Source organism: Neovison vison, chromosome 11 (assembly GCF_020171115.1).
Source record: "Neovison vison isolate M4711 chromosome 11, ASM_NN_V1, whole genome shotgun sequence".
NCBI classification, from domain to species: Eukaryota; Metazoa; Chordata; class Mammalia; order Carnivora; family Mustelidae; genus Neogale; species Neogale vison.
Window position 1 is genome coordinate 6,574,811 of NC_058101.1, and position 25,839 is coordinate 6,600,649.

At 47.7% G+C, this 25,839-nt stretch overlaps 2 protein-coding genes across 2 annotated transcripts in view; one reads left to right on the forward strand and one right to left on the reverse strand.

Moving 5' to 3' along the window:
- The window catches only part of CCDC158 (coiled-coil domain containing 158), a 78,578-nt gene extending 68,778 nt beyond the window's left edge, over positions 1 to 9,800 (forward strand). Inside the window, exons 20-23 of the mRNA XM_044224078.1 lie at positions 2,670 to 2,737; positions 5,217 to 5,375; positions 7,056 to 7,163; positions 9,724 to 9,800. Coding sequence (XP_044080013.1) covers positions 2,670 to 2,737; positions 5,217 to 5,375; positions 7,056 to 7,163; positions 9,724 to 9,800 — 412 coding nt within the window. The remainder of the gene's footprint in view (positions 1 to 2,669; positions 2,738 to 5,216; positions 5,376 to 7,055; positions 7,164 to 9,723) is intronic.
- Positions 9,801 to 12,290: 2,490 nt separating this feature from the next.
- On the reverse strand, positions 12,291 to 16,448 carry STBD1 (starch binding domain 1). Its single transcript, XM_044268219.1, has 2 exons — positions 16,256 to 16,448; positions 12,291 to 14,178 (listed from the first exon to the last, which is right to left on the reverse strand). Exons 1-2 carry the CDS (start codon positions 16,446 to 16,448, stop codon positions 13,337 to 13,339), a joined length of 1,035 nt encoding a protein of 344 aa, XP_044124154.1. The 3' UTR covers positions 12,291 to 13,336.
- Between the last annotated feature and the right edge of the window lie 9,391 nt (positions 16,449 to 25,839).

Below are 25,839 nucleotides of genomic sequence, written 5' to 3' on the forward strand. Positions count from 1 at the left end.
CCTTCCTTTCTTTCTTTTTTAAGATCTTATTTATTTGAGAGACAGAGCACACAAACAAGCAGGGACTGGCAGGGGGAGGGAGAGAGAACCTGAAGGCGGACTCCCCCGTGCTGGGGGTGTTGATCTCCAGACCCCCAGATCATGACCTGAGCCCAAACCAAGAGTCGAACGCTTAACCAGCGGAGCTGCCAGGCACCCTGGGAAGAAGAGGTTTTCAGATATTTCACAGAAGCTCCGAAAAGTATGAAACATACTAGAAAATTAAAGATGCATTTAACTACTCTCTACTGTGGTAAATTGGCTATTTAAAAACTTCACACATAAAAGAAGGAGAAAAAATACAACAGTTGCTGTTTCACTACAACACTTCACTGTCATTGCGGCATCTTTGCTTTACTTAACAAAATAAGTCAGTTCTCCACAAAATGCCTCAGAGATGAGGCTCTCAGTAACTCAAGCACAAATCCCCATACAGAGGCGCGTGTCTTTAATTTTTTATTCCGTTCTGGGTATAAGGACTATGTTGATTTAACTTGAAGGGTTGCCGTGAAACAAAGGCCATCATTCCACAAACCACCCCCGTCTCATCTGCTGTTCCTGCGAAGGGCCCCTGCTTTCCAGAGCGCCTCTGCTTAAATCCTAACTTTATCTCCGGTTCTTCTTTCTCTTCTGCCTCGTTTCTCTCGTCACCAAATCTTACTAGTTGAAGCTAATAAGATTTAGTTTCAACTAAATACGTTTCAGTTAATAAGATTTTAATTTAATTTAATTTAAGAAGTTTCAACTAATTAAGTTTCAATGAATAAGATTTAGTTTCAACTCGGAAGCAGTTCTCAACTCCCTTGGCTTCTCCGTACATCTTCTCGAACTGCTGGGTCGGCTCCAACAGAATCGGCGGCTGCAAGCAACCCGGTGTATCTCGGTCACATTTCCGTCAGCGCCACCGGCGAAGTCCCGATGTCGGCAGGGCCTGACCCCCTCCCGCAGCTCGTAGGGGCCATCCGTTCCTCACCTGACCTCTCTCCGGCTCCCGGAGCCTCCTTCCTCGCACCGGCCCGCGGTGACTCCCTCATCTCCGCACACAGCCCCGCGCGCAGCATCTCCAAAGCCCTCGTCTGCCGCGCGGGTCGCATTGTCTTCTCCCTCCCCAGTGACAGTCCCCCCGCCTCCTGCCCCCCCAAAGACCCTTGATGTCCTCGCATCTGCCAAGTCTCTGGGACGCTCGCGGGTTCTCGGTATCCGGAGGCGGACAGACGTGGCCGCCACCACTGGGCCTGCCCCTCTGCGTTCCGTCTGGGTCCCTTATTCGGCCACTGCGGCGGCCTTGACAGTGTTCAGTGTGGGTGGTTTTAAGCATCTCTTCAACGTCCCTTGCGCGTTCGTCCCTTCTGTGTATCAGCTTCAAATGGATCTGCTTGAAGCACACCTCAGACTATGTCGGCATCGCAGCCCCCAGACCTTCAAAGCCCCCCACTGGCCTACTGCCCGGCAGCCGCCCTGACAGTGAAGGCTCTCCACAGGGTAGCCATGGCCTTCCTTGCCAGGAACAAACCTGTTAGTCTCGGGCCCCCTTTGTAGTCACCAATATTGAAGATTCCTGAGAACTTTGTTTGTACAGGTCATTTCTACTGTTATTCCGAGTATTGGAAAATAAGTTTTCATATTAAGCATTAAAACATTTTGATATACATTTAGAAATAACTAAGTATATTACATGTTAACATAATGGCATTGTAGGTTAAAAACTAATTTTTTCAAACAAAAAATTGTTGAGAAGGCATTGTTTTACAGTTTAATGTTTGGCTTAATAGAAGGCAGCTGGAGGGGCACTGGGTGGCTCAGTGGGTTAAGCCGCTGCCTTCCGCTCAGGTCACGATCTCAGGGTCCTGGGATGGAGTCCCGCATCGGGCTCTCTGCTCAGCAGGGAGCCTGCTTCCCCTTCTCTCTGCCTGCCTCTCTGCCTACTTGGGGTCTCTGTCTGTCAAATAAATAAAATATTTTAAAAAAAGACAGCTGGACGCTCATATCTGCATCTGCATTTAATCTGTTGTGACATCAGATATCATGGCGCCTCTGGGAAACTCCACTGTATACTTATGAGAGACTGAAAATTCAAAAGCAGGCCATATCTTGGTAGTGTTACAGTGAAAACGGTGTTGACATCACAGACGTCCTTCAAGGGAACTACTGCCATCCTGTTCTTGCACCGTTCCCCAAACCACAGAGAAGAGGGTGGTTTATTCCAACTTGTGGCTTTAAGTAAGTCTGAGAGTTCTGTGAAGTGATCCTACTATTGCCAAGAGAGGTTCCTTTTTTGGTCTTTTTTTTTTTTTAATTTTTAAAATAAGTTACTAAGATTGTGTCTCTTAGAATCACTGAGAGAAATACTGGGTTTGATAGCTAATATTACAAAAACTGAATCTTATAACCAACATTATTACATTTCTCTTCTGCAAAATGTTCCTGGGTACCGAATGCATGAAGATGATGCAACTTGGGATCTCCCTCTTAGGGCGTTGTAGGATTTCTGAAAGTCAGGATCAAAACTGGCATCTTTAGTTTTTATTTGTAAGCTCTCACTCTCATGTGCGTTAGCGTCGTCCTGTCCGTGCATCTCAGCCCTGTGTTTGTGGAGTGGAGTGTTAGCCTGACGGTCCTTGTGCTTGCAGAGAGCCTGTCACATTGCACACGGGAGACTTGGAGGACCCATCCAGCTGCTTCACGTTCCCGTCCACAGGTGAGTAGGCCAGGAACGCATGGAAGCTGGGCTGGCCTCACGCTCCAGGGGCTCCCCGGTTTCCGGAGTGTGGAAGGCAGGCGTTACCGTGACCTCGCGGTCCCCGCTACCTCGCCAGGCTCGTTTCCTCCCCCTGCCCCAGCCCCCCCCGGTCTGCTCCATCCTCGCTGGAACCGTCCCTTCAACAGAACAGGCGGCCTCTCTCCTAAGGCCTTCACACCACTGTTCCTTGTGTGTTGCTGATTCCTCAGCTACACTAAAGCCGCCGCACAGATGTCTGCCAGACTCCCACTCACCCTTTGTCTTTTTTTTAATCGCACTTAGTATTTTTTAATGTGTAACTTACTAATTTATGTTGTTCATAAAGATGACTGCGTTAGCACATGCCAGACAAAATCTGCGCGAGGGCAAATGTCTGCGACTGTTTGGTTTCCTGATACATCCCGGGGATATAGCAGGTGCTCAGTAAATACTTACTGAATGGATGAAAAGAAAGAATGGAGACAGATGGTTCTTTTCATAATTTCCAAAGAATATAATCCTGTCTGTAAAATAGGGAGGGCAAGGAAGAAGTTGAAAGAAAACAGAATTTGTTGAAAAGCAAAATGGCATAACAGAGGAGAAATGGAAGAGAAAAATAAAACCATTCCAGGGGAAAACCCTAGCAAAAGTGAGTAGGACAGACATGACTGAAATCACGCAGACTTGATGGGCCTCTAGAGAAAATTACACACAGAAAAAGATGAAAATAATTACAGACAGTATATTAGATTTGGAAGGTATAATTAGTCTTCCTATAGAAGAGAATAAAACGAATGAGAAAGAGTGAAACTGAAAATGATAGTAATTCACCAAAAGTTTAGCTATAAATCTGGCCAGTAGTAATGTAAGTACAGAAAACTGAGGTATGAAGTGAAAGAGATCGGAGAAAGATAAGTTTCTGCGTTTTCTTGTTATTTTTTTTTAATAGAAGATTGTAAATCTATATCTAAAATCAAAACATAGTTTGTTTTTTTTTAAAGATTTTGTTTATTTATTTGACAGAGATCACAAGTAGGCAGAGAGGCAGGCAGAGAGAGAGAGGAGGAAGCAGGCTCCCTGCTGAGCAGAGAGCCCGATGTGGGGCTCGATCCCAGGATCCTGAGATCATGACCTGAGCCAAAGGCAGAGGCTTAACCCACTGAGCCACCCAGGCGTCCCAAAACATAATTTTAAATAAATGAAAATTCTTAATTTTTAAATGAACCATAATTTATGAGAACTCTCTTACAAACTAGTATTTTGAAGAATAATAGTCTTTATTTGAAGTTAATGCTTCACTTGCATGTTTCCACTGTTGTTTTAATAATTACCCAGGAGAACGCAGCATATATCTTGCCTTGTTAGATGAAGATCAATGAGTGCTTTTACTTTTCTGATTGTGCTGTGAGTACTTCAGAGCATGTTGATTCCATTTTCTGTCTTTTCAAATTATATACAGTTGTTGTCACATATATATTTTAATTATACAGGTGACTACCACAGTGGATAATTTGCACCATTTTTACAGTTAATATCCATTTAGACAAACCCACATACTCACACTTTCCTTTCTATCTGGTATCATTTTATTCTTGTGCCTTAAATTTTTCCTTTAATGGAAGTCTGCTGGTGATACCTTCTCTCAGTTTCCATTTTTCGGAACTTGTCTTTATTTCATTTTCACCTTTGAAGAATATTTTTGTTGAGTATAGAATGTCAGGTGGACATTTTTCCTTCACTTTGAAAATATTCTATTTTCTGGCTTCCGCTGTTTCTACTAAGGAGGCTGTTCTAAGTTTAGTTGTTGCTCATTTAAATGTAATCTGTCCTTTTTGCCCTTTTGGCAGCTTTAGGATTGCTTTTGTCTTTGGTTTGTTTTTTGAGGATTTTTTTTTTTTAGCAGTTTTTATTGATATGTCCAGACATGGTTTTCTTTAGGTAAGAAGAGCCTGTTTGGGGTTTGGAATAATGCTGTTGAAATCTGTGGCTGTCTTGGGCCTCCATTATCCAGACCTCGTGGGTCTACATCTATTACTCGTATCTATGATCTGTATTTTTTTTCTCTTGGTTTTCTGCCATGTCATTTTGCCCCCTTCTATGCCTGGCTATTTTTATTGTATGATAGACAAATTTGAAAAATTATACAGATAGTCTGAGGCCTAGAATGAGGTTACCTTGTTCCAGACAGCATCCGTGCTAGACAACCAAGAACTCCATACTCCCAGATCCATTTAATCCACTCAGGAATTAAGGTCATTTAAAGCTGGGCTTCAGGATCCCCAAGGGCAAGTCTTACTCCTTTGCTGTTCGAACCCGAAGCCTTGGGTATTTATCAGGACCTCTCCTCACCACAATCACTTGGGAACATTTTCTCATGAAAGTTTGACTTTTTAAGAGGTGCTAATATACTATTTTTAATTAATTCTCTCCTTTTGCTTTTGTTCTTGTGAAATTTTAGCAAGTCCGTCTGTGAAAAATTCAGCTTCTCGATCATTCCATTCATCTCCGAAGAAGTCCCCAGTTCACTCACTGCTGACTAGTTCGGTTGAAGACTCAGTGGGCTCCACAGCCCTGTACAGACCCACGAAGCCGGTGCATTCTTCTGACTCTGTTAAAGGTAAGGCGGTCTGGTACCACCCAGGAGGCCGACGTTCCACCCTGGTGAGTTCAAAGTCCTTTTCCACAACGAGAATTAGTAAGGTTTCGCCTGTGTCCTTACGAGGCCGTGTACCTGAAGTGGGTTTCTTTTGAATGAAATCGCTCTTGTGCGTGTGCACACACACTCACGCTCTCTCCTTAAGAAATAATATTCTACATGGGTATTTTCTCTTTCTTTCTCTGACATGAGTAACGAAATTTCCCTTCCTATTTTACTGTAAGATTTGGAGTCTTTTTTTTTTTTTTAATGCTGTGACTTTTCTTACTTACATTCTCTAAAACCATGGCCCTCTTCCGTCTCCGCCTTTGTAAGCGCAAGTTTCTCTCATACAGACTTGTCAAAAATGTCCTCGTTTTCAAAATTTCAAGTTCATTTGTTGTTTGCTAAGACCGATGAGAAAAGTGGTTTGATTTAGGTTACAGTGCATGACTGATAAGTGGATGCTAGGTATCGCACGTACATGTTGGACTGAACTTGGGATGTTTCTCTCGTGCACGACGGCCACGCAGACTCCCCGGTGCTCTCCGGCATCGCTCCGCCTGGCACGGGACCAACGGGGCAAGTCGTTGCATCACTGATCAGTCAGTTCTTAGTCTTGAGAAATCCTCTGCCTCACGCTTTCTAGATTCCCCCCAAAACAGGAACACCAAAACCTAATCACAGATTTTAATACATTTTCTTTTTCACTCTCTTTTTTCTGCATTTTGCTCCTCCATTCTCTCTTATGTTTCTAAGTTATCCTTTAGTATTTTTAAAAACTTTAAAGCAGCAAATTCTTTCACTACTAGAGCAGTGACTTGGCAGGAATATAACAACGTTTCTGGTCACCTCATCATTAATTCATGATGACATACTAGCATGGCATTTTTTCCTATTTTCAGATACTCATCAAACATCATGTATTATTTATGTGAAAACCCTCCGAGTAACTGTTTTTCATCCTTTTGAACTAAATTAATTCTTAGATGATTGCCTTCAATACCAACATCTATATGGAAAAGGTATTTTGTTGGTAGGAAAATGAGCCACCAGAAAAATATTCTCAAGATTACGCAGCAGTCAGGGACTAAGATCAAATTAAAACTTCAAGATTGCCAGTCCGTCTTTTTTGAGACTGGCAAAACTTAGCACACCTCTTAGGGTTTAGCCGACATGCTTCTAGCCCGCTTCACCTGCCACCGCCACATTATTCCAGGGTCACTGTGGCCACGTCCGCGTCTGCACCGTCTCTCCCGCTTATAACACTGTCCTCATTCCGGGCTCAGTCGCTAACATGGGCGCTTGGTCTCATGCACATTCAAAATCATTGCCATGGTCAGTATTAAATCTTTCTCTTCCAAATCCTACGTAAACGGAACTACTCAGGTTTGGTATGAAAAGCTGTAATTCGTAATGCAGAAGGTATCATTAAATTTAAAGTATTCCTCTCATTCTTCCCATTTAATGTTATGTAATTAAATCCTAATAAATCAGATTAGTTTGAAACAGTCATATAAGCTAGTATTGCTATATTTAAACACTTTTTTTATGTCTTAAAGTTTCCATTATTTTAAAGGAAAGCTTGTTTAACCTGTAATTGGAAGATTTCTAAAATACCGAATAAACTTTTAATATCACATCTAAGCAATTTTCTAATAGCTTCACAGTCTCAGCCAATAGAAACAACAGGAAAAACGTGCAGGAAGCTTCAGAACAGACTGGAAAGCTTGCAGACTCTTGTAGAAGATTTACAGATGAAGAACCAAGGTACTGTGTACATTTCAGACAGAGCTTCCTGGCTCGAAAGAATCCTCACCTTCCCTTCCGGTTAAGCCTCCTACCTAGAGAGCTGCCGAAGAGGATACTGAATAAGCAATTCGGAAACCCCAGCCAAACTGTGCAGGTCTTAGCCACGACTAACCCCGGCATTCATTGTGCAACCCCGGGCGGGTCACCTAAGCCTCGCTCTGCTCTGTCGTCTAATAGGGGTGAGAACGCTGCTGACCAAGCCCTCAGCAGGACAAGTTTTGAGCAGTTTTCACACGAGATTTGCCCACACACTGTCCTTCTTGTCCCTGCGAGGTGTGTATGCAAGCACTGGTGTGTACACCCATGTCCCTGTGAGGTGTGTAGCCAGGATAACATTGCAGTTGATAGCTACAAGGCAAAAGAACCTCATTGCACCTTCCCCAGGATTTAAATTAGGGTAGGTGAGAAGAGACTGTGCCACCACGTGAATCGCTAAACAAAAGAAGAAACTACTTTTAAACGTGCTAAAGCTATGTGAATGAGAAACTTTCGTACTCTGCCGGTGGGAGGCAACTTCAGGGGCACAAGTTCTAAGTGGACGTTCCTATGCAGGTGGGAGCTTATGGCTATGTGCCGGGATTTGCGAGCACTATCGCTTTTTATGTTTTCCTGGTATAAATTCATGAATCCAGGAGTCTTTGTCAGAGAGAAATAATTTTGGAGTATACTTGTTATTCTGAGCCCATCTTTCCGTCTCTAGGGAGTATAAGTTGCTGGATGAAGGATAATAAATATTTTTCTAAGGACAATTCCTTCTCAAGTAAATTGAACCTTATCTAAAGTAACAGTTGCGCTTAGTGTTTATTGAGCACTTACTATGTGCCAGGCCCTGTACTCTGTGCCTGACTTCAGTTTTCTTGACGTGAGTCTCCCAACAGTGCTGGGAGGTGGGTACTGCTATCAGGTCCTTTTAAAGGAGGAAGCTGAAGATCACATCACAATCGGTCAGTAAGTTCTAAGTCACACACTGAGGAATAGAGTGAGGCTTGGTCAGCAATTGCTGATTCCAAAGCCCACATGTTTTTAATATGCTAAGACTATACCAAATTGTTAGTAGGGAAAACTCCAAATCCCTTCTAATAATCCCAGATCCCTGTGTATGTACACCACGAAAAGCATTTGATTTTAAGCTTATTGTGTTTTTTTAAAGGATGCATTATCTTATTGGCCCCATTTTATTCACATTTTGATTTCATTTCTGAGTATATATCTGAGAAGATACTCAGTGTAAGAATGTAATGATCCAAATGGGAGACATACTGTATCTTTTAAAAAATAAAAAGACCTTTTTATTTGATGCATTGTCTCTTGGAAATCATGAAACAGATATTTTGGAGAGAATTTTGGTAGCCTTTATCAAAATTTAAATTGTACATATGCTTTGACCCAGAAATTCCACTTTTAGCAATTAATTCAAGAAAAAAATTGTACAAACACACAAAAGCCTGTTTACAAATAGCCTTGTTTGTAAATGAAAATAAGCAATTTTTTAATTTAAATTGAAGTAGCCAACCTATGGTACATGATTAGTTTCAGAGGTGGTGGTCAACGATTCATCAGTTGCGTAGCACACCCCGTGCGCATCACATCTCGTGCCTCCTTAACGCCCGTCACCCAGTTAACCCAGCCCCACCCACCTCCCCAGCAGCCCTCAGCTTGTTTCCTGGAGTTAAGAGTCTCTCATGGTTTGTCTCCCTCTCTGACGACTTCCCATCCAGTTTTCCCTCCCTCCCCTTATGGTCGTCCCACTGAGAGAGCAACTTCTCTACTGAAGTGTGGCTCACAATGTTATGTTCGTTTCGGCGCACAACGCAGTGGTCAGCTTCTCTCGGCTGCGCTCGCCACAAGCGTAGCTACCATCCGTCACCCACCACGCGGCGCCATTACGAAACCATCCACTCTGTTCCCTGCGCTGTACCGCCATCCCCATGACGGATTCACTCCGTAGTCAGAAGCACGGAAATCAACTTCTTAAAACTTTATTTACTAACATGTTGGTACATTCGTATAATGGAATACTGTGCGGTCATAACAAAACAAGAGTTGAACTGGGAAAATGCTGACTTTTTCTATAAGAACGACTTATACCACATATTTCCATTTGTGCAAAGCCAAGTGTGTGCACGTGTGTGCTTGTACACGAATACACTCACCAAACAGTTTTCCGTGGTGACCTCTGAGGGGTTCAGTCAGCAAATTGGGGGAGCAGAGCCCAATACTGACCCTCACCCTCGTCTCTCGTGGTGTCCTTCTGGGGGGTTCGGCTTACTTCCAGTTAGTTGTACTACTGCTGTCATAATTATGCTCACTTAAAACAACTGAAAGAGTAAAGATTTACCCTTATTAGCTCTTTAACATCAGTCTTTTCAAAAATATGCTACTTTGAAATGTTTAAGAACTTCTTGAGCTCAGAATGTATTTATTCCATAGTAGCAAGCTGACCTTTTAAGAAGCACATTATAGAATTTAAACCGGAGTAGATGTTGCTAATCTAACTTTGTTTTGTCAACATTTTCAGCAATGTCTTCAATGATCAGAAATCAAGAAAAGAGGATACAGAAAGTGAAAGACCAGGAAAAAATGTTACTAAAATGATACATTGTTTGCCTCTTCTTTACAGAGGAATGAGGCCCAATTAATTGTGGTGTTGCTTATAATTAGTGCCCTGTGTACTTTTTTCTTTTTATGTGAAAATTTAATAAAAGATACCCTGTCTTGTAAACTCTATTTTGAAATAAACTATTCTTGAATGTTCCCATAGTTACACTTTACACCGTTCTGGCCAGATGTGAAAAAGATGCGCACCTTGTAAGGTAGGAACCGGTGCTCAGACCAGTGTGCCGGAGTAATTATGTTTTCATTATCTTCACCGGTGCATAAGCAATACTTACTGTTTTCGGCTTTAAAAAAACAAACCAAAAAAACCTGCACATGCAAGTACAATATGCGGTGTAAGGGCCAGAACAAAAGGACAGACTCCAGCGCACGGCGGGGTTGCTCTCGTGACCCGGAACTCACTGTTCCGTCCTTAGCGATGAATGTCATCGGATAACAGAACCTCGGGCCCCTACAAAACTTGTGGAAAGGTTTCTCTCTCGCATATTAGTAACCACAAACAAAGAAAGGGGGAAAACGTGTTCTTCAGCCAGTGGGTATCTTCTAGTTAGAAACTGGCCTGGATTCGATTTTCTCAGTCTGGGGGATTTGTGCGAGTGTCTCCTAACCCCACTCGCCCGTTCTCTGCGACAGCAGCCTAGGAGTCCGCTCGATCCTAGCACCGGCTGCCCGCGGTCAGTGCCAGAGTCTCCGGCTCCAGGGTTCAGCCCCCCAAGACTGTCCCCCACTTGAGATGCAGGCGGGTGGCTGGACCACCCGGGCTTCCAACCCACCTGCTCCGAATCGGGGTTCCCCGCACCCACACCTCCGTTTCTCTGATTTGCTAGAACAGATCACAGCACTCAGCAAAGTGTTTTACTGGGTGTTACCCATGTATTTGCGAGGAAGCAGCCCCGGAGCGGCGGACTGGGGGAGACACGGGGCAAAGTGAGACAGTCCCGTCGGTGAAGCCTTCACACCCTCTCCGGCACGTCCCCCTCCCGGGAGCTAGATGTGTCTGCCGACCTGGAAGCTCTGCAGTCTCCTCCAGGGCTCGATCCGCCACCCGCCACCCGCCCTGTCCCCTTAGGGGAGCTTTCAGCCGCACCCCTGTAATCAGTCTCTCTGGTCTTCCTGCCCAGACCGCAGGACAGTGTGGCGGACGGACGGCCGTCCAGAACAGTCCACACGCCTGGGCACCGCACAGATCTCCGGACGCGCGGCTGCCCTGCAGGGGCTCTGGGTCCCGCCTCTGCCCTCACGGCTCCTGACGGGTTCTCTCTGGTCAGAGCAGTGTGTGGCCAGAAGCTCTACTAAGCCTTTGTCTCTCCTCACTTCACGTCGCCTGCCATGAGCTGGGTCCGGTGGACAGGGAGGTCCTAGGGCACGCAGAGCCTCAGCACAGAAGCAGCCTGGGTGACAAGGCGAGCTGCCCTTCTCCTGGAAACACCCAGCGCTCACCAGTGAGCAGTAAACTGGCTTCTGCTGCAGCCTTTTTTTTTTTTTTAAGATTTTATTTATTTATTTGACAGAGATCACAAGCAGGCAGTGAGGCAGGCAGAGAGAGAGAGGGAAGCAGGCTCCCTGCTGAGCAGAGAGCCCGATGTGGGGCTCGATCCCAGGACCCTGAGATCATGACCTGGGCAGAGGCTTGAACCCACTGAGCCCCCCAGGCGCCCCTCGCTGCAGCCTCCTTACGCGCCTGGTGTCTGCCTGTGCCAGCGGCCGCCGTCAGTCCTCCCAGCGCCGATCATCAGCCAAACCCTCCGGTGCTCTTCTACACGGCAGCGTGGATGCTCTAAGCATGTCCAGTTTTACAACGACTTTTTTTAAATGCACAGTTTAATACTGTATCTTACCTCAGTTGGTTTTACTGTATCTTTTACTTCAGTTGGTTTTACTGAAAGATTAATTTTTATTTCATCAGGTAACAAAATCGCTGGTCAAAAAACTCTCAAGATATTTTTATTGTAAATTGTTTTACCTTCAATTTTACCTAAGAGAAATGTTGCGCATTCAGTGAAGTAAGGGTAAATGCCCTATGAAGATCTTACCAGTAGAATATGAAATTCATCCTAAAGAATATAAAATGTATATGTGAATTTGACATACAAGTGCTATGAGCCAAAAATTATGTTCTTTTAAGCACTTCCTAATATATTTTCTATGGGGTTTATGCTCTTCAGCAAAGACCACCTATAACCAAGATTAAACACTGTTTTGCCAAAAGATGTTATATACTTATTACAAGTTGTTTTAACATATAAAAATTCAAGTACAGGTATACATAATGTCCTTACAAACAAAGGTAAAGTTTTTTTTAAAAAATTCTAAAATGTTTTCTCCAAAGAGAGGAGAAAAATGGACCTCTCTTGCCTCTTGATGTTTTTTTTCTACATATGTGTTATTAGTGAAAGAAAGTATAGGTATGATATTTTACATTTAATCTATTATGGTACTAAGGTTTAGACAAGTAATTCAGACACTTAATAAAGATATTAAAACTCAGATTTTATTGGTTCAGTTATAATAAAGTTTAAATGTTTTATTCTCAGAACAAAGATGTACTTCTATATCACTGTCCTGTTATAATTGTATTATCCAAGATAGCTACTGGTCTGAAAGGAAAGGGCAGGAGAAATGATTGCTGTGGACCAGTCCTATCCATCTAGACCAGTGAGAGAGGAGGGGCAAGGGGAGAGATGGTCCTACAAAGGCCCTAGAGGTAAATGACAGCTGTGCCCCCCCCAACCCCACTCCCCATTGTCAGGCTGTACCTGGACCTCCCAAGGCCTCTAGGACCCTCACTCGGGACACATGGGGACACTTCATTCAGTCTACACCCCAATCCCATTCCTGTTCCCTCTCCTCCCTGGCTCTTCCCAATGACCAACTCTGGCCAGGCCCTTTTTCTACACCAGTTTGCCATCAAGACAAAGACTTCCTCGCTACCTTCAATCCATAGCTAGCAGGTAAAATCAAGCAAAAAAAAAAAAAAAAAGGAAGTCTTCACATCCTTGCTAATCATATCTTGCAACCAGATATTTCTGATCACAGTTGCATATGGCATTAATTATTCTTAAATATGAAGTGTGCGCGTAGTAAGGAGAGTTTCTCCAGCTGGACCAACAGGAAAGCTGCTCTTTTCAAATGATGCTTGCTTCTCTCCCTGGGCTTAAGGATCAGCCAGATGCTCGAGCCTGAGCTCTCTGCAGCCGGGGGGCTTTGTGTGTGTCCTGGCCTGTCCACACTAGGGGCTTGGCCAGGTCACACCCAGGAGGACAAAGCCCTGAAGAACGATGGACCAGCAAAACCCCACGCATCAAGGCCACGGGGAAAGCAGCCACGCGCGCTGAAGCCATTACCTACACATGTATAGTTCTGCACATTAGACAAAAGCCACTGGCAAACCTGAAACAACTCCGATGGCTAAACTTGAAGTTCTACTTCCTTTATCGAAAATCACTCAGTGTGCTCCGCAGAACTAGCCTTTGCCAGGTTCTGCAGCAGCCTCTCCGGTACTTTGAAAAGCGGACTCAGGGAATCCCCCACCACTTCTGAATGACTTTATCCTCACGGCCAGTGTCAAGGGACCTATTGTTGCATTCTTCCCAGCGGGTGATCTCCCCGTTGTCTACCACTACGAACTTCCACGCCACCACTGTGTCTGCGGGCAGGGGCACGGAGCGGAACCAGAACCCATCCTTGCTACGCTGGAGTGCGATGTAGGACTTCCACCTCCCAAGACTCTCGTGGTCTCCGGTTATTGCCACGAGCTGGGAACCAGCGCTCGGCACATAATGGACCTGGAAGTGGACGCGGACTCGCGGAGACCCTGAAGATGCCGCTCCTGCCTTTTGTTGTCTCGCGTCTACTTCCTGACCTCCTATTTGGCCACAGTCCATTCCCTGGTTTGGACTTAACCCTGGAGCCTCAAGATTGCCACTCAAACTAACATCTCCCCAAGACGAGTGCCTGGACACCATTTCCCAGTCCTCGTCCGCGCGGTCCTGATTGCCCAGCTGTGCGAGGCTCACCTCCTTGGCTCTGTCAATGCCCTGGTTGCTAGAATACAACTTTTCTGCCAAACAGGAAGCTACTTTAGCAAGAGTCTCTCTTCCTTTCTGGAATCCCCATCCTCCTCCAGAAGACTCAGGGCTTTCGTTTCTTGAGACTTTAGAGTAACCCCGAAAGTTTCCAGTCTCAGATGCGGCCAGAGATTCCGGGTCTGGAAACCTTCCAGAAGGAACATGCTCTCTTGAATGGTCACAATCACTGTCTTTTCCAGAAGGACTCTGCAGTCTCCATGCCGCTTGCTGCAAGTTACCATGGCCTTTGGTCTCTGAAACCAAACAGCCATTGCTTTCTTGAAGATGCTCTAAGAAACAAGAGGGAAAATGTAAGACATTTTAGACAGTGTTAGGTGTTAGACAGTCCTTGTGAGAAAAAAGGCTGAGAAAATAGGTTTAGTTACTGAAGTCTGTACCACTCACTATCTGTAGCTCGCAGAATCCATCCGACTCAAAGCAAGTTTTTTTTTTTAAAGATTTTATTTATTTATTTGACAGAGAGAGATCACAAGTAGGCAGAGAGGCAGGCAGAGAGAGAGAGAGGAGGAAGCAGGCTCCCTGCTGAGCAGAGAGCCTGATGCGGGACTCGATCCCAGGACCCTGAGATCATGACCTGAGCCGAAGGCAGCGGCTTAACCCACTGAGCCACCCAGGCGCCCCTCAAAGCAAGTTCTTAATTACAGAGGTCAGACACTAACTGAACCAACGGTCTACTCTAAGAATATGCATGTACATCTAGTACATCAGGGTGCCCACGCGAGAGTGTAAATGAAGTGGCGGGTTGTAGAGGCAGCCTTGTAACCCAGTCCTGGTCCTCGATGATCTCTGCCATTCAGGCCATGCGGCCCGCAGCCTTGTTGTTCGGCTTCTAGAATCAAAAAATGCTGTTCCGCCTGCGGGGCAAAGATCCACATGGCTACCCCACAGACCCTAGGAGTACACTTGTTCTCTTAGGAACTGCGTGCAGACTGGGGATCAGCTCTCCCAGATGTGGGCAGATCCCCAGCTGCTGTCACTGTGGAGGATACAAAGGACATCGGGGAATCACTGGGCCAGAGTTGGGGGTGATGGTGGGGGGAGAGGGCTGGTTTCTCCTTGCCAACCCCAGACGCAGCAGGAACCTCTTCAACAAAAGGTAGGCTTTTTACATCCCCTCCCATTGTACACTTTTTAAAAAAATGTTCTTACAGTGCACAATCCAAGCTCCCTAAAAGCTGTTTCCTTCTTGGCCGTCAGTCTGAATAGCTCCCTACAAGATCGAAATCTCCAAAGTCATACAGTCAGCACAGGTGGGGGTTTTCTCTTGGGATTAGGGGTTGGCCTTGTCTAATTTTATCTCTTTAATGGTTCACTTGTGAGACATAATATTACCCGGAATTCCCAATCTTCCAACCTAAAACATGAGGCTGGTTTTCAGAAGAAGGTAAGTGAGCTCTTTGCTCATCCCAAATCAACCACAGGAAAAACACAGAGGCAGATTTTCAAATGGCTACACATGAACACAGGCTCCACTAAAAATAAAGTTCCCAATGTCATTTTCACCGGTGGCTGGAGCCCAGGCATGGGCAGCTGGCCGAGGGAGGGCACTGGAAGCGAAGGTTTTCTGCCAGTCTCCCTTGGGCTAGTACACAGTCGCTCACATGGACAAACATAACCCTGGATGTCAATTCTACTCATGGGAGTTGGGTCCCCTATTGGGTCCCTTCCCTGGCTACCAGACACCCCTGCCCCGTCAGCGCCCACAGCTCTGAAATGAGCGGCCAGCATACAGCCCTAAGGCTTCAGCTGAGGCCTTCGTGGCCAGAGACAAAACTTGAACTTTGCCTTCCCGACAGAGGCGTCCGGATAGCGGGAGGTGCTCACAGCCTGGGTGTTCCCAAATCCAGCACTCCCCAGGGGCGAGGGATGGGAGGACCTGCGGCTATGGGACTGGGACCGAGAAAGTGTCCCTGCTCGGTCGGAGATCGAAGAGGGTCCTAGATCCCTCGGAACCTAAGCACTCCCTCCGGAAGGCCCGGCAGGGGTGCCTCGCTGCAGACGCCCGCACTGAGCCAGGCGCCGCCCAGCGCAGGAGCCCATCCCCCCTGGACGGCCGGACTGGTGCTCCCGGGCGGGCGCAGCGACTCTGCCGGGCGCTGCCCTCGGACGCTGGGGCCGGAACCCCCGGGGCCTCGCCGGAGGCGAGCAACCTCCCCGGCGCGTGCGCACCGGCCGGGGAAGATGCCGGCGTGGGGAGGGTCGTGCCCGGGGAGGGTCGTGCCCGGGCGGAGGAGGCTCGTCCCCGGGAAAGCGCTGCGAGAAGAGCTCCGAGTGGGTTTCCCCTCCTCCCCGATGGACTTCAGAGCCCCCGGCAGACCTGGCCTCGCGACGTGGGAGGGAGAATACCTGGTTTGGCGACCAGCTCCCGCCCGGAGGGTCCGGGGCTCAGTCCCCCGGCGCCGCTCGGATCGGCCCCCGGGGCCGCAGCCCCCCCAGGAGGGGCGTCCTTCTGCTCCTTGTCCGCGTCCCGCAGCAGCCACACGAAGATCGCTCCGGCCAGGCCCCCTCCGACCAGCAGGGCGGACCAGACGGCGCCCATGGCTGAGAGGCTGCCGCTGCGGGGCCCGACGGCGAGGGACGGGGCTCGGGTCCCGCCGGCAGAGCCACACCTACCCCGCGGCCCCGGCGGCCGGCGCTCCTGCGCGGAGCCGGTCCTCGGCGCCTAATACTCCGCGTCCCCAGCCCCGCCCCTCCTCCCGCCCCGGGGATGCCGCCCCGGGCTCCGGCCGGGCGGGGACTCGAGCGCCCGCCTCCTCCCGCGCGTTCACGCCCGGCCCCGCCCGGGACTGGCAGGGGCGCGGGTGCGGCGCTCCGCGGTGGCCTGCGGGGAGAGCCGAGGGCGCCCGCCGCCGCCTGCCGGGCCCTGCCCCATGGCCCTTGTGCCCGCCCCGGCTGCGCGCCCGGCGGGTCCGGCTTCCGCGCAGCCTCCCGCAGCCTTTGCGGCGGCCCCAGACGCGGGTTCCGGGGACTCCGACGCGGGGGAGGCCCGCGTGCGTCCGGGACGCCGGGGTCTGGCTCCGGCTGGAGGGGGCGGCCGGGCGGGTGGGGAGAGCCTTTGGGCCTCCGGTCGGCCGCCCCCCCCCCCCGGTAAAATGACAGGGCTGGACTGGGCCGTCCGTCCGTCTGTCCGTCCGTCTCGGCCTCGTCCCGCCGTCCTTCCTCCGCGGCCTCTTGCCGGCGCGTGTGGCTTGCACGTCGCGGGCCGCCGGGTGCGCCCCGGGACCGGCTCCCGCAGACCCGCTGACGAGTGCGGCCGCGGCCCTCTGCGCGGCGCGGGGAGCCGGGTGTGCGGGTTCCCGGAGCCCCCAAGCCCCCGCGGCGGGCCGAGAATCGGCGCACGGGCTTCCCGGCGCTCCCCTGCGGACCCGACGGCCTCCGGCCGACCGTGCGCGCGGCCGTGTCCCCGCCGTGTCCCTCGCCGGCAACGCGGTTCCCCCGCAGCGGCCGGAGCCGCGAGCGGATCGGCTCGCCGCGGCCGCACGAACCGCGCCGGTGTGCGCCGTGCTCGGGAACACGGCCCCGACCCGGCTCCTGGGGAGCCGCCGCGAGCCCCCTCGGGTCACAGCCCCTCCGAGCCTGGGGGAGGGGGAGGGGACGGTGGGGGTGGGGCTGGGCCCGTCTCCCCCGGACGCCCGGGAGCGGCTCAAACCCAGCTCGCGGGTCGGACCCGGGTCCCCGCAGACCCGCCGCTGGCCCCGCCGACCCCGGCGCGGAGGACGGGCACCGCCACCCCCTTCCCGGGCGGCTCGCGGGCGGCTCGCTCCGCTGGTCTTCCCTCGCAGCAGGCGGGGATGGCGAAATGCCAGCCTTTCCTCAAAATGCCCCAAATACTTCCCCGGTGCGATCCGAAGCCCGCGCTGGTGTGGGCAGCGCAGGGAGAGAGCGGGGACGGGCCAGCCACTGCAGAGCCGCAGGTGGCAGTGCCTGGAGGCGGGTAGGGGGCTTGTGTTGGGCCCGAAAATGAGTGCAGAGTCTGCGGACGCCCCGCGGATAACCGTCCTCCCTCCCCCTCTACAGTGTCTGCAGGAGCCGCCTCTGCCCGCGGAGCCCTTCCCTGGTAGCCCAATTGCAGGTGCAGCCCCTCCTCCCTTCACCCTCCTTTGCTTTATTTTCCTCCTTAGCATTTAGGACCTCTTTTTTTCCCCCTAAGATATTATTTATTTACTTGAGAGAGTGAGTGAAAGAGAGCGCGAGCCGGGGGCGGGGCAGAGGGAGGGGGAGCAGACTCCCCACCGAGCGGGGAGCCGATGTGGGGCTCAGTCCCAGCGCCCAGAGACCGTGACCTGAGCCAAAGGCAAAGGCTTAACCGCCTGAGCCACCCAGGCGCCCTAGGGCGTCACTTCTAATACATCGTAAAATCCCCGGATTTGTTCTGGTTGCTATCTGTCCTTATTTTCAGGTAAACTACAAGAAAGCAGGGTTTATTGTCCTTTGTTTTCTGCTGAATTCCCGGCCCCTGGAACATTCCCAGAGTGGTCCCTCAACAAGCACAGGCCGAGTGGAAGGATTAAACAGGCTGCAGTTTACTGCCACCGTCTTCATGTAGGTTCTGTTTGCATTTTCTAGCGCAATGAGGATGCTATTTATTTTTTGTCAAGTAGGTTTTATGTCTTTAATTAGGAAGTCAGTGATGAACTTTTAAAGACCTCTAAAATTTAAAACCATTAACACTCCCCCCCCCGCCGCCCTTCATCTCAATCCAGGCAGTTTTAAGATTAAAAAATATATATATCTTGAAGTAAATTGAAAATAATAAAAAGTGGTATCACTATTATAGATCTAATTTTTAATAGACTTTTGTAGAAAATTTTAGAATTATTGTATCTCCCTTTTTCAAAGTAAAACTTGATGTCCTAGGACAAGGACATAGAATGTTCTTGAATTTTACAAATTCTCAAGCCAACGGAGTGATTTTATGACTAGTACGAAAATCCTTGAACATTGTATTTCCTCACGGAAAACTTTGTGCACTGCTCATTGGTCGAAGTTTATCAACGTGTTCACAAATGAAATCCCAGAGGATCTGTAAACTCCTAGAAAGCAGCCCCACTACCCATTTCTAATAACTAGAAGGTTCTTAGTAAAGGTTTATTGTTGTCACCAATTGCTACTGATTAAAAATATAACCAATAAATAATGTAGTTCTTTCCACCCACCAGATTTATTTTTGTGTTGTATCAGATTTCTCACAAAACATTTTTTTTTAAAAAAAACATTATTTGGCCTTCCTTTTGGCTTTTCCAAACTTAAATGTTGACTCATCCATTTGTGTCGCTGCTTTAAAAAGAAAAAAATAGCAGTACTCCACTCACTACCGTATTGCTTGGAAGTCTGTGGCTACTTGATCCAAAACCGCACTCACGGCCCTAACTGGACCATGTTTGTCACTATTCGGTTGCAGACAGTGTTGCCTGTCTATAGGCGTCCTATGAGCCTAGCAAGACAGAAACAAAAAAGGAAGGCGATTCAGTAGAAACCGGAGGAATGATGCCTCTGGCGGGTGTGTTCAATTGGAGGCATTCAGGGAAGCTGGAACAGGGGGCGTGTTGTTTCAGGAGAGAGACTGGAAATTCCTCCCAGGGAGCAGCAGCAAAATCTGTGGCAGAGATTAACGTTCCAAAGGGAAATCAAAATCAGCGCCTTTCAGCCCTTGGCGTAATTTCAAGAAGGAAGATTGGAAAGCTGCCTCCCTAGGATGACTTATGTTGCTATTGTATCTTTATATTCTATTTTAGGGGTCAAAGTGCCCATTTTCTAATTGGTTACTATTCTATTAATAGAGGATAGATAGATATAGGTATGGGTGGCTATTTTTAAGTTAAATATATGATATGTTCATATATCTAATACACAAAAATTTAAAATATCCACTATTCATATCCATTATGCATATGAACACAGATCAAAAGCAGCTTTGCTTGCAAGGCCAGGGGATTAAAGAGGATGGGAAGGAAGAGTTAGGGGAGAGAGAGAACAGGGAGACTTGTTTCCAAAATCAGTGCAAGAGGGTGGTGGGGAGAACAGGGATGTTGCTCAGTGGAATTTAAGAGGATAAAGGACTAAGAAGAAATGGCTGGATCTGACCTGTACGAGGTCATTGGGGACTTCAGTATTTGTGAGGGTAAGCATTCAGTTTTGGAAGCCTGAGATACAAACATGGGGAAGGCTGTGACATCCAACAGCGAGTCAGCCTTCTCTCAAGAAATCTGGAGGCAAGGGGTAGGAGAAAAATAGAGGTGTCCCTTAATACTAGAACAAGGTCCAAAAGAAGTTCTTTCAGACCAAGAAAGACCTACCTGGGCATGTTTGTAGGAGCAAAGAGCCCTTGAAGGCTGGAAATTAACAAAAGGAAACCTCATTTAAAATGGAGTCCTGCGGAGAGAAGGGGGAGCTCGCTCTGCCTAGGAAATCTAGAGATTTCCTAGAAGCCACTTACTTCCATGAAATCTTACCCTAGTCTACAATCCCACTCTCCAGCCCCCAACCCTCAAACTGATGTGTTGACCGACTTCAAAGAAAATAATTACATATTGTACACTGTCTTAGAACATAATAGGAGGTTTTCTGTGCTGGTATAATCATTTTTCTGGTTTATCTCATCCCCAGACTAGACCATACATTCCTCAAGGGCCAGAGTTTATTTATTCTTTGTGTTCTAGAATGCAAAGTCTATTATCTAAAGGCCTGTTCATTGTTCATTTTCTTTTTTTTTTTCATTGAATACCTCACGTATACTATAGGCTAAGTGCTTTTTTTTTTTTTAAGATTTTATTTATTTATTTGACAGAAAGAGAAAGAGCAAGAGAGTGCACAAGCAGGGAGAGCAGCAGGCAGAGGGAGAAGGAGAAGCAGACTCCCCACAGAGCAAGGGGAGCCCGATGTAGGACTTGAACCCAGGACCCTGGGATCATGACCTGAGCTGAAGGCAGTTGCCTAACCCACTGAGCCACCCAGGCGCCCTAGGCTAAGTGCTTTATGAGGATGATCTCATGTATGCCCTGAGAGAAGAAAGCTACACAAGGTCACAAAGCTGACGAGTGACTGAGCTGGGATTTGAACCCAGTATTCTGACCTCCCAGGACCCAGGCTCTGAAATTCTAGCTACACTGAATCCCTCACAGCCGGCTACTAAACCATGTCCAAGTTTCAAAGCATAAATCTGAGAGGTGAGTGTGCAAATGTGGATGGGTGACACCGGAGAAAGCCTCAGGGTGGTTTTCCAACATTTGTGGTAAATTTCAGCCTTGTTCCTAATTTGTAATTGCTCTCTCTGCCAGCCCTCGCCTCCTGGGGGAAATGTACCCACCACCAGCACCTGTCCGGGCTCTCAAGCCTCTGGCTCCAGCTCCTCCCCAGAGCACCAGCCACAAGCCAAACCTTTCTGCAGAGCAGTCACATTGGAGCCGACCAGGCTCAGATTTCACAGGGACATTTTCAAACTGCCAATGTTTGCAAACCTCTGACTCATCTTAGTTCCAGAATAGACTCGATGCTCCAACCTCTTCTTATGCGAAATGATGAAGGCTTTAGAGAAAAGGGAAATCTGTGTTGGGAAATCTAGCTCACTGTACTGGAAGAAAGCTAGATTACACCTCTGTACACACACAAGGGAGGACTCCAGGTGGAATAAAGTGCTACGTCAATGGTAACTCTGCCACGGAACTACCAAGAACTACGAATAGCTGATGAAACAAAATCCAGGAGACTATCACTGTGATATTGCATCATAGAGGAGGCCAAAATATGTCTTGACATGATCAAAATAAGGCTAATCATTGAAGAATGTCATGGATAAGGTTAGCAGACAGATTCCAATGGGGAGATTATTGTCATTAAAACTGACAAGGGATGTGGATCTGTAATGAACTCGGACAAATTGCCAAAAATTCCAAACAAAAACACAAGCTCCAATGGAAAATGGAGCTGAGATGGAAAATGAATAGGGGATGCTTTTCCCCGGGGCCTAGAACAGCGCCTGGAACATAAAGGCACTCACAGTCATTTTTAGTTGAATAAATGAATGGCTACCATAAATGTACAGAAATACTTAAATTCACTGGTAAACAGATAAATACAAGTTAAAACAATGATATTATGCCATTTTACATCCAAATATGAGACAGAAGATGTGATGTTGCCAGTGAGAATAAGCAGGGAGAAACAGTCTGGAGAACAATCTGGATGGAACTGAAGAGCCCAAGATTCAGTGATTCCACTCCAGACACGTTTGGCCCATGGAGAGTTTTGCACAAGATCATATGGAGACATCCAGTGTTATTTGGGGAACAGTAAGTTCAAGGCCTGGCCAAACCTTTATTCGAATTGTGCTGCAGCTCAAGCTTCTTCCTCCTCCAATCCTCCTTCCTTCCCTCTCTCCTTCCACAAGCGGCCCCTAGGTTCTCCTGCTCCTTCTTCGAGGAAATCTCTCGAACTTCTAATCCCATTTTGCCATCTGCTCCTTGGCAGACCCAAACTAATGCAGCTTCCCTCATCAGACAAATCCTCCCTATCCCCCGTGTGGGAGGCTTTTCCCACCCTGCACGAAGACTCTGTAATGACCCTAGTGGAAATAATCTGGCAGGAGGTTGGTGTAGCCGATTCTCTTCATTTTTCAGGCTGGCAGTGTTTATGCCAATATAATTCTTCAAAACATTTTGCAGGTCTCCTGTGAATCTTATTGGGTCCACACCACAAACCCATATAACTCTTCAAGATAAGCCCTTCTCTTCCTTGAGATTCTCCTGAAAATCAACAACCTTCAGTTTCTTAGAAGCCCTATTGTTTGAGCAAGAGAATCTGTGAGGCAACTTTAAAAATTTTAGTAGAACTTTTTTCTGACTGAATGGTACACAGAAGCATCACCTCCAGTCTTTCTGAGGTCTTAACAATGGTTTTAATAATTACATCTTTGGATTTACCTTTAGACCATGTTTTCCTGGAAGTGTCCTTTTCTGTGTCCTTTTGGATTCCATCTTTGCTGTAAATCTTTCCTTAATGTAAATACCATTTGTCATCTGAGAGGCTAGGAATTTTCAAAACCATAAAGTCCTGTTTCCTTTTTGTTTAACTGTGCTTACTTCAGCTTATCTCTGTCCTCTTGCATTTTACTATAAGCAGCAAGAAGTAGTATCTTCAGTACCATCAACTCTCTCTTAAAAAGTCTCCTTAGTCACATGACCCAGGTGATTAGGTACCCTCTCTGCTTCTCACATTACTTCAGGCAATAGTATGGCTACACTTCCTGCTCTTACGTAACAAGAAGACCATTCCTCCCAATTTCCAAAGTGTTTACTTCATTTTCCTGCAAGCCTTTACTCACTGGCTCCTCAAAGTGCCTGAGGCTTCTGCTACCCATTTCTTCAAAGCTCTCCAAGCTTTTGCTAACGCTGTCCTCAAAGTTCTCCCAGCTTCAACCCACTACCCAGTGCTCCTGCTCCTTCATCGTTTCCACTCGTGGTCATAGCTGCAGCCACTTCCAGGCACTAAAATCTATATTGTTCATCTTTTGCTACATAACAAATAATCCCTAAATTTAATGGCTAAAACCAAAAATCATTAGAGTCAGGAATTCCGGAGCAACTTAGTTGGGTAGCCTTGGCTCAGAGTCCCTCATGTCAGGATGTTGATCAGCCTTCCAGCGTCATCTGAAGCCTTCGTAGGGCTAGAAGGTCTGCTTCCAAGATGGCTCACTCACATGACTGCAGGAGACCTCTGTTCCTTTCCACGTGGGCCTTCCCATAGGTACGATGGGAGTCCTCACAACATAACAGCCAGCCTCTCCCAGAGCAAATGATCCAAGTGAGGACGAGGAGGAAGCCACGATGTTTTTATGATTTAGTCTCAGGAATCACACATCATTTCTTCCACATTCTACTGGTAAAAATCAAGCCTAGATACTGTCCCTGCTCAGGCCAAAAGGAGTTGCAAATTTTGAAGAGAGGAGCATCAAATAGTCTTGGACATTTTAAAAACAAACACAGACCCCTTCAAATCAGCGACTCTCTAAAGGACTTTCTAAAGGAGTTTGAAGTCTTGCAGCTGTTGAACTGAGAGGGAAAGAGGGGGAAAAATTGACCATTTTAATTGTCTAACTTAAAACACCATTTGAATTTACAGCTTTGCCAGATCTCTTTTGTGAAGACAGAGCATTCCTTGGGAAGCAGTGTGACCCTGAATGCTGAAATGTGAACACACAGGAAGATTCAGATGGCTTCTGGTTCCCGGAGCTCCCACACCTATGGAAACACACTGTTCAGATCTTGGGCCCGGGGTATGACTGACAGATGCCCAGTGGCTGCCCACCCTTGCACTGAGGCCGTGGTTCCAGGCTGCTCCCAACCAATGACAGAGCACATGAAGTACCAAGGCAGGTCCCTTCCGGCAAGATATGAGAATCCACATTTTGACGACTTTGCCTTGAAGACTCCCCGTTGGCCTGGCCAAATCCTTATTTGAATTGTCCTGCAGCCCAAGCTTCTTCCTCCCCCGATCCTCCTCCCTTCCCTCTCTCCTTCCACAGGCATCACACATGAGTCATAGTCTAAAGGCTCCTCCTATGTTCTCCTGCTCCCTCTCTGAGGAAATCGCTCAAACTTCTAATTCGTTTCGCCATCTGCCCCTTGGCAGACGCAAACTAATACAGACTTCCTTGTTGGACAAATCCTCCCTATCCCCCGTGTGGGAGGCTTTTCTCACCCTACACGAAGACTCTGTAATGACCGTAGCAGAAATAATCTGGCCAGAGGTTGGGGTAGACAAATCTCTTCATCCTCCACCACTAACACCCCACCTAGCCTTGAATCTCACCATCAGTAATGTGCTAAGGACAGTTTGTACCAGATCACAAAAGCCAGTTGAGCCATTTTCAGGAATTTCGTGAGGTGCTTGATACACACAGTCATTATCAAAACTTAAATATACTTACAGTTAAGTAAATTACATTAACAACAAAGATAATAAAAACTCAAAAACTTGTAGCAAGGTAGTTATTAACAACCTTTTATTAGGATCTATGCCCTTGGAGTTCCTTACATCTCATATCTGGGCATCGGAAAGAATGTGTAATGGTGTGCTTCTTGCACTTGTGTTTGGAGACCCAAGGCCGGATTTAGATGTGCTGTTTCAGCTCATTTCTTCCGTCAGCTGAGAGGCTGGCAGCGTTGAGTGCAGCTTGAAGCAAGAGAAGCCTTGTAGCCGGTCCAGGAAGCTCTGCCTCCCAATCCAAGGAATCCAGTGGAGTTGGAACACCTGTGGCAGATAGGGCTGCTGCACGGAGCTTTGGCACGTCCAGAAAGCCGAGGCCGAGCACAAGCCCCAGGGTTTTGCAGCCCAGCGTGAATTCTGTAAACTGTAACTAGTCTCCTTTGGAGAGGCCAATCTTGGTTTGTGGCTCGACACCAATGGATTCAGTGGCCTGATCGTGAGCCATTAGGCAGCCAGGCAACTGGTGCCCATTGTAAACACGGGTTCACCTGTTCCACTGTGCCGTGAACTCAGCTAGCATTCCGTGTGTCTACACAATAGGCCAGGCTCTGTTCCGGGCAATTTACTTCTAACATCCCCTTTCATGTTGGCCACAGTTCTGGGAGGCAGTTCTGTTATTTTGCCGCTATCCCTCCTTCAGCGGAGAAAACGGATACAGACAGAGGGTAACTGATCGGCCCCCCTGGTCATATAGCTCGTAAGTAGCAGAGCTTGGTCTGAACCCAGATCCTCTGGCCCCTACGTCCCCATGTTTAATTACCAAATTATATGGTTCTTGTGATCAAGCAGAAGGTTTCTGTATGGGACTGGGCTTGAGCAGAAACGGAAGACACAGCAGACTGCAGGGCGGGCTCGGTCTTCCCCCACTGCTGCTCTGCCTCGATCTACCCATCTGACCGAGGGGTGCTCGCCCCGTCCAGGGGACTGACGAGACAACCTGCACGAGA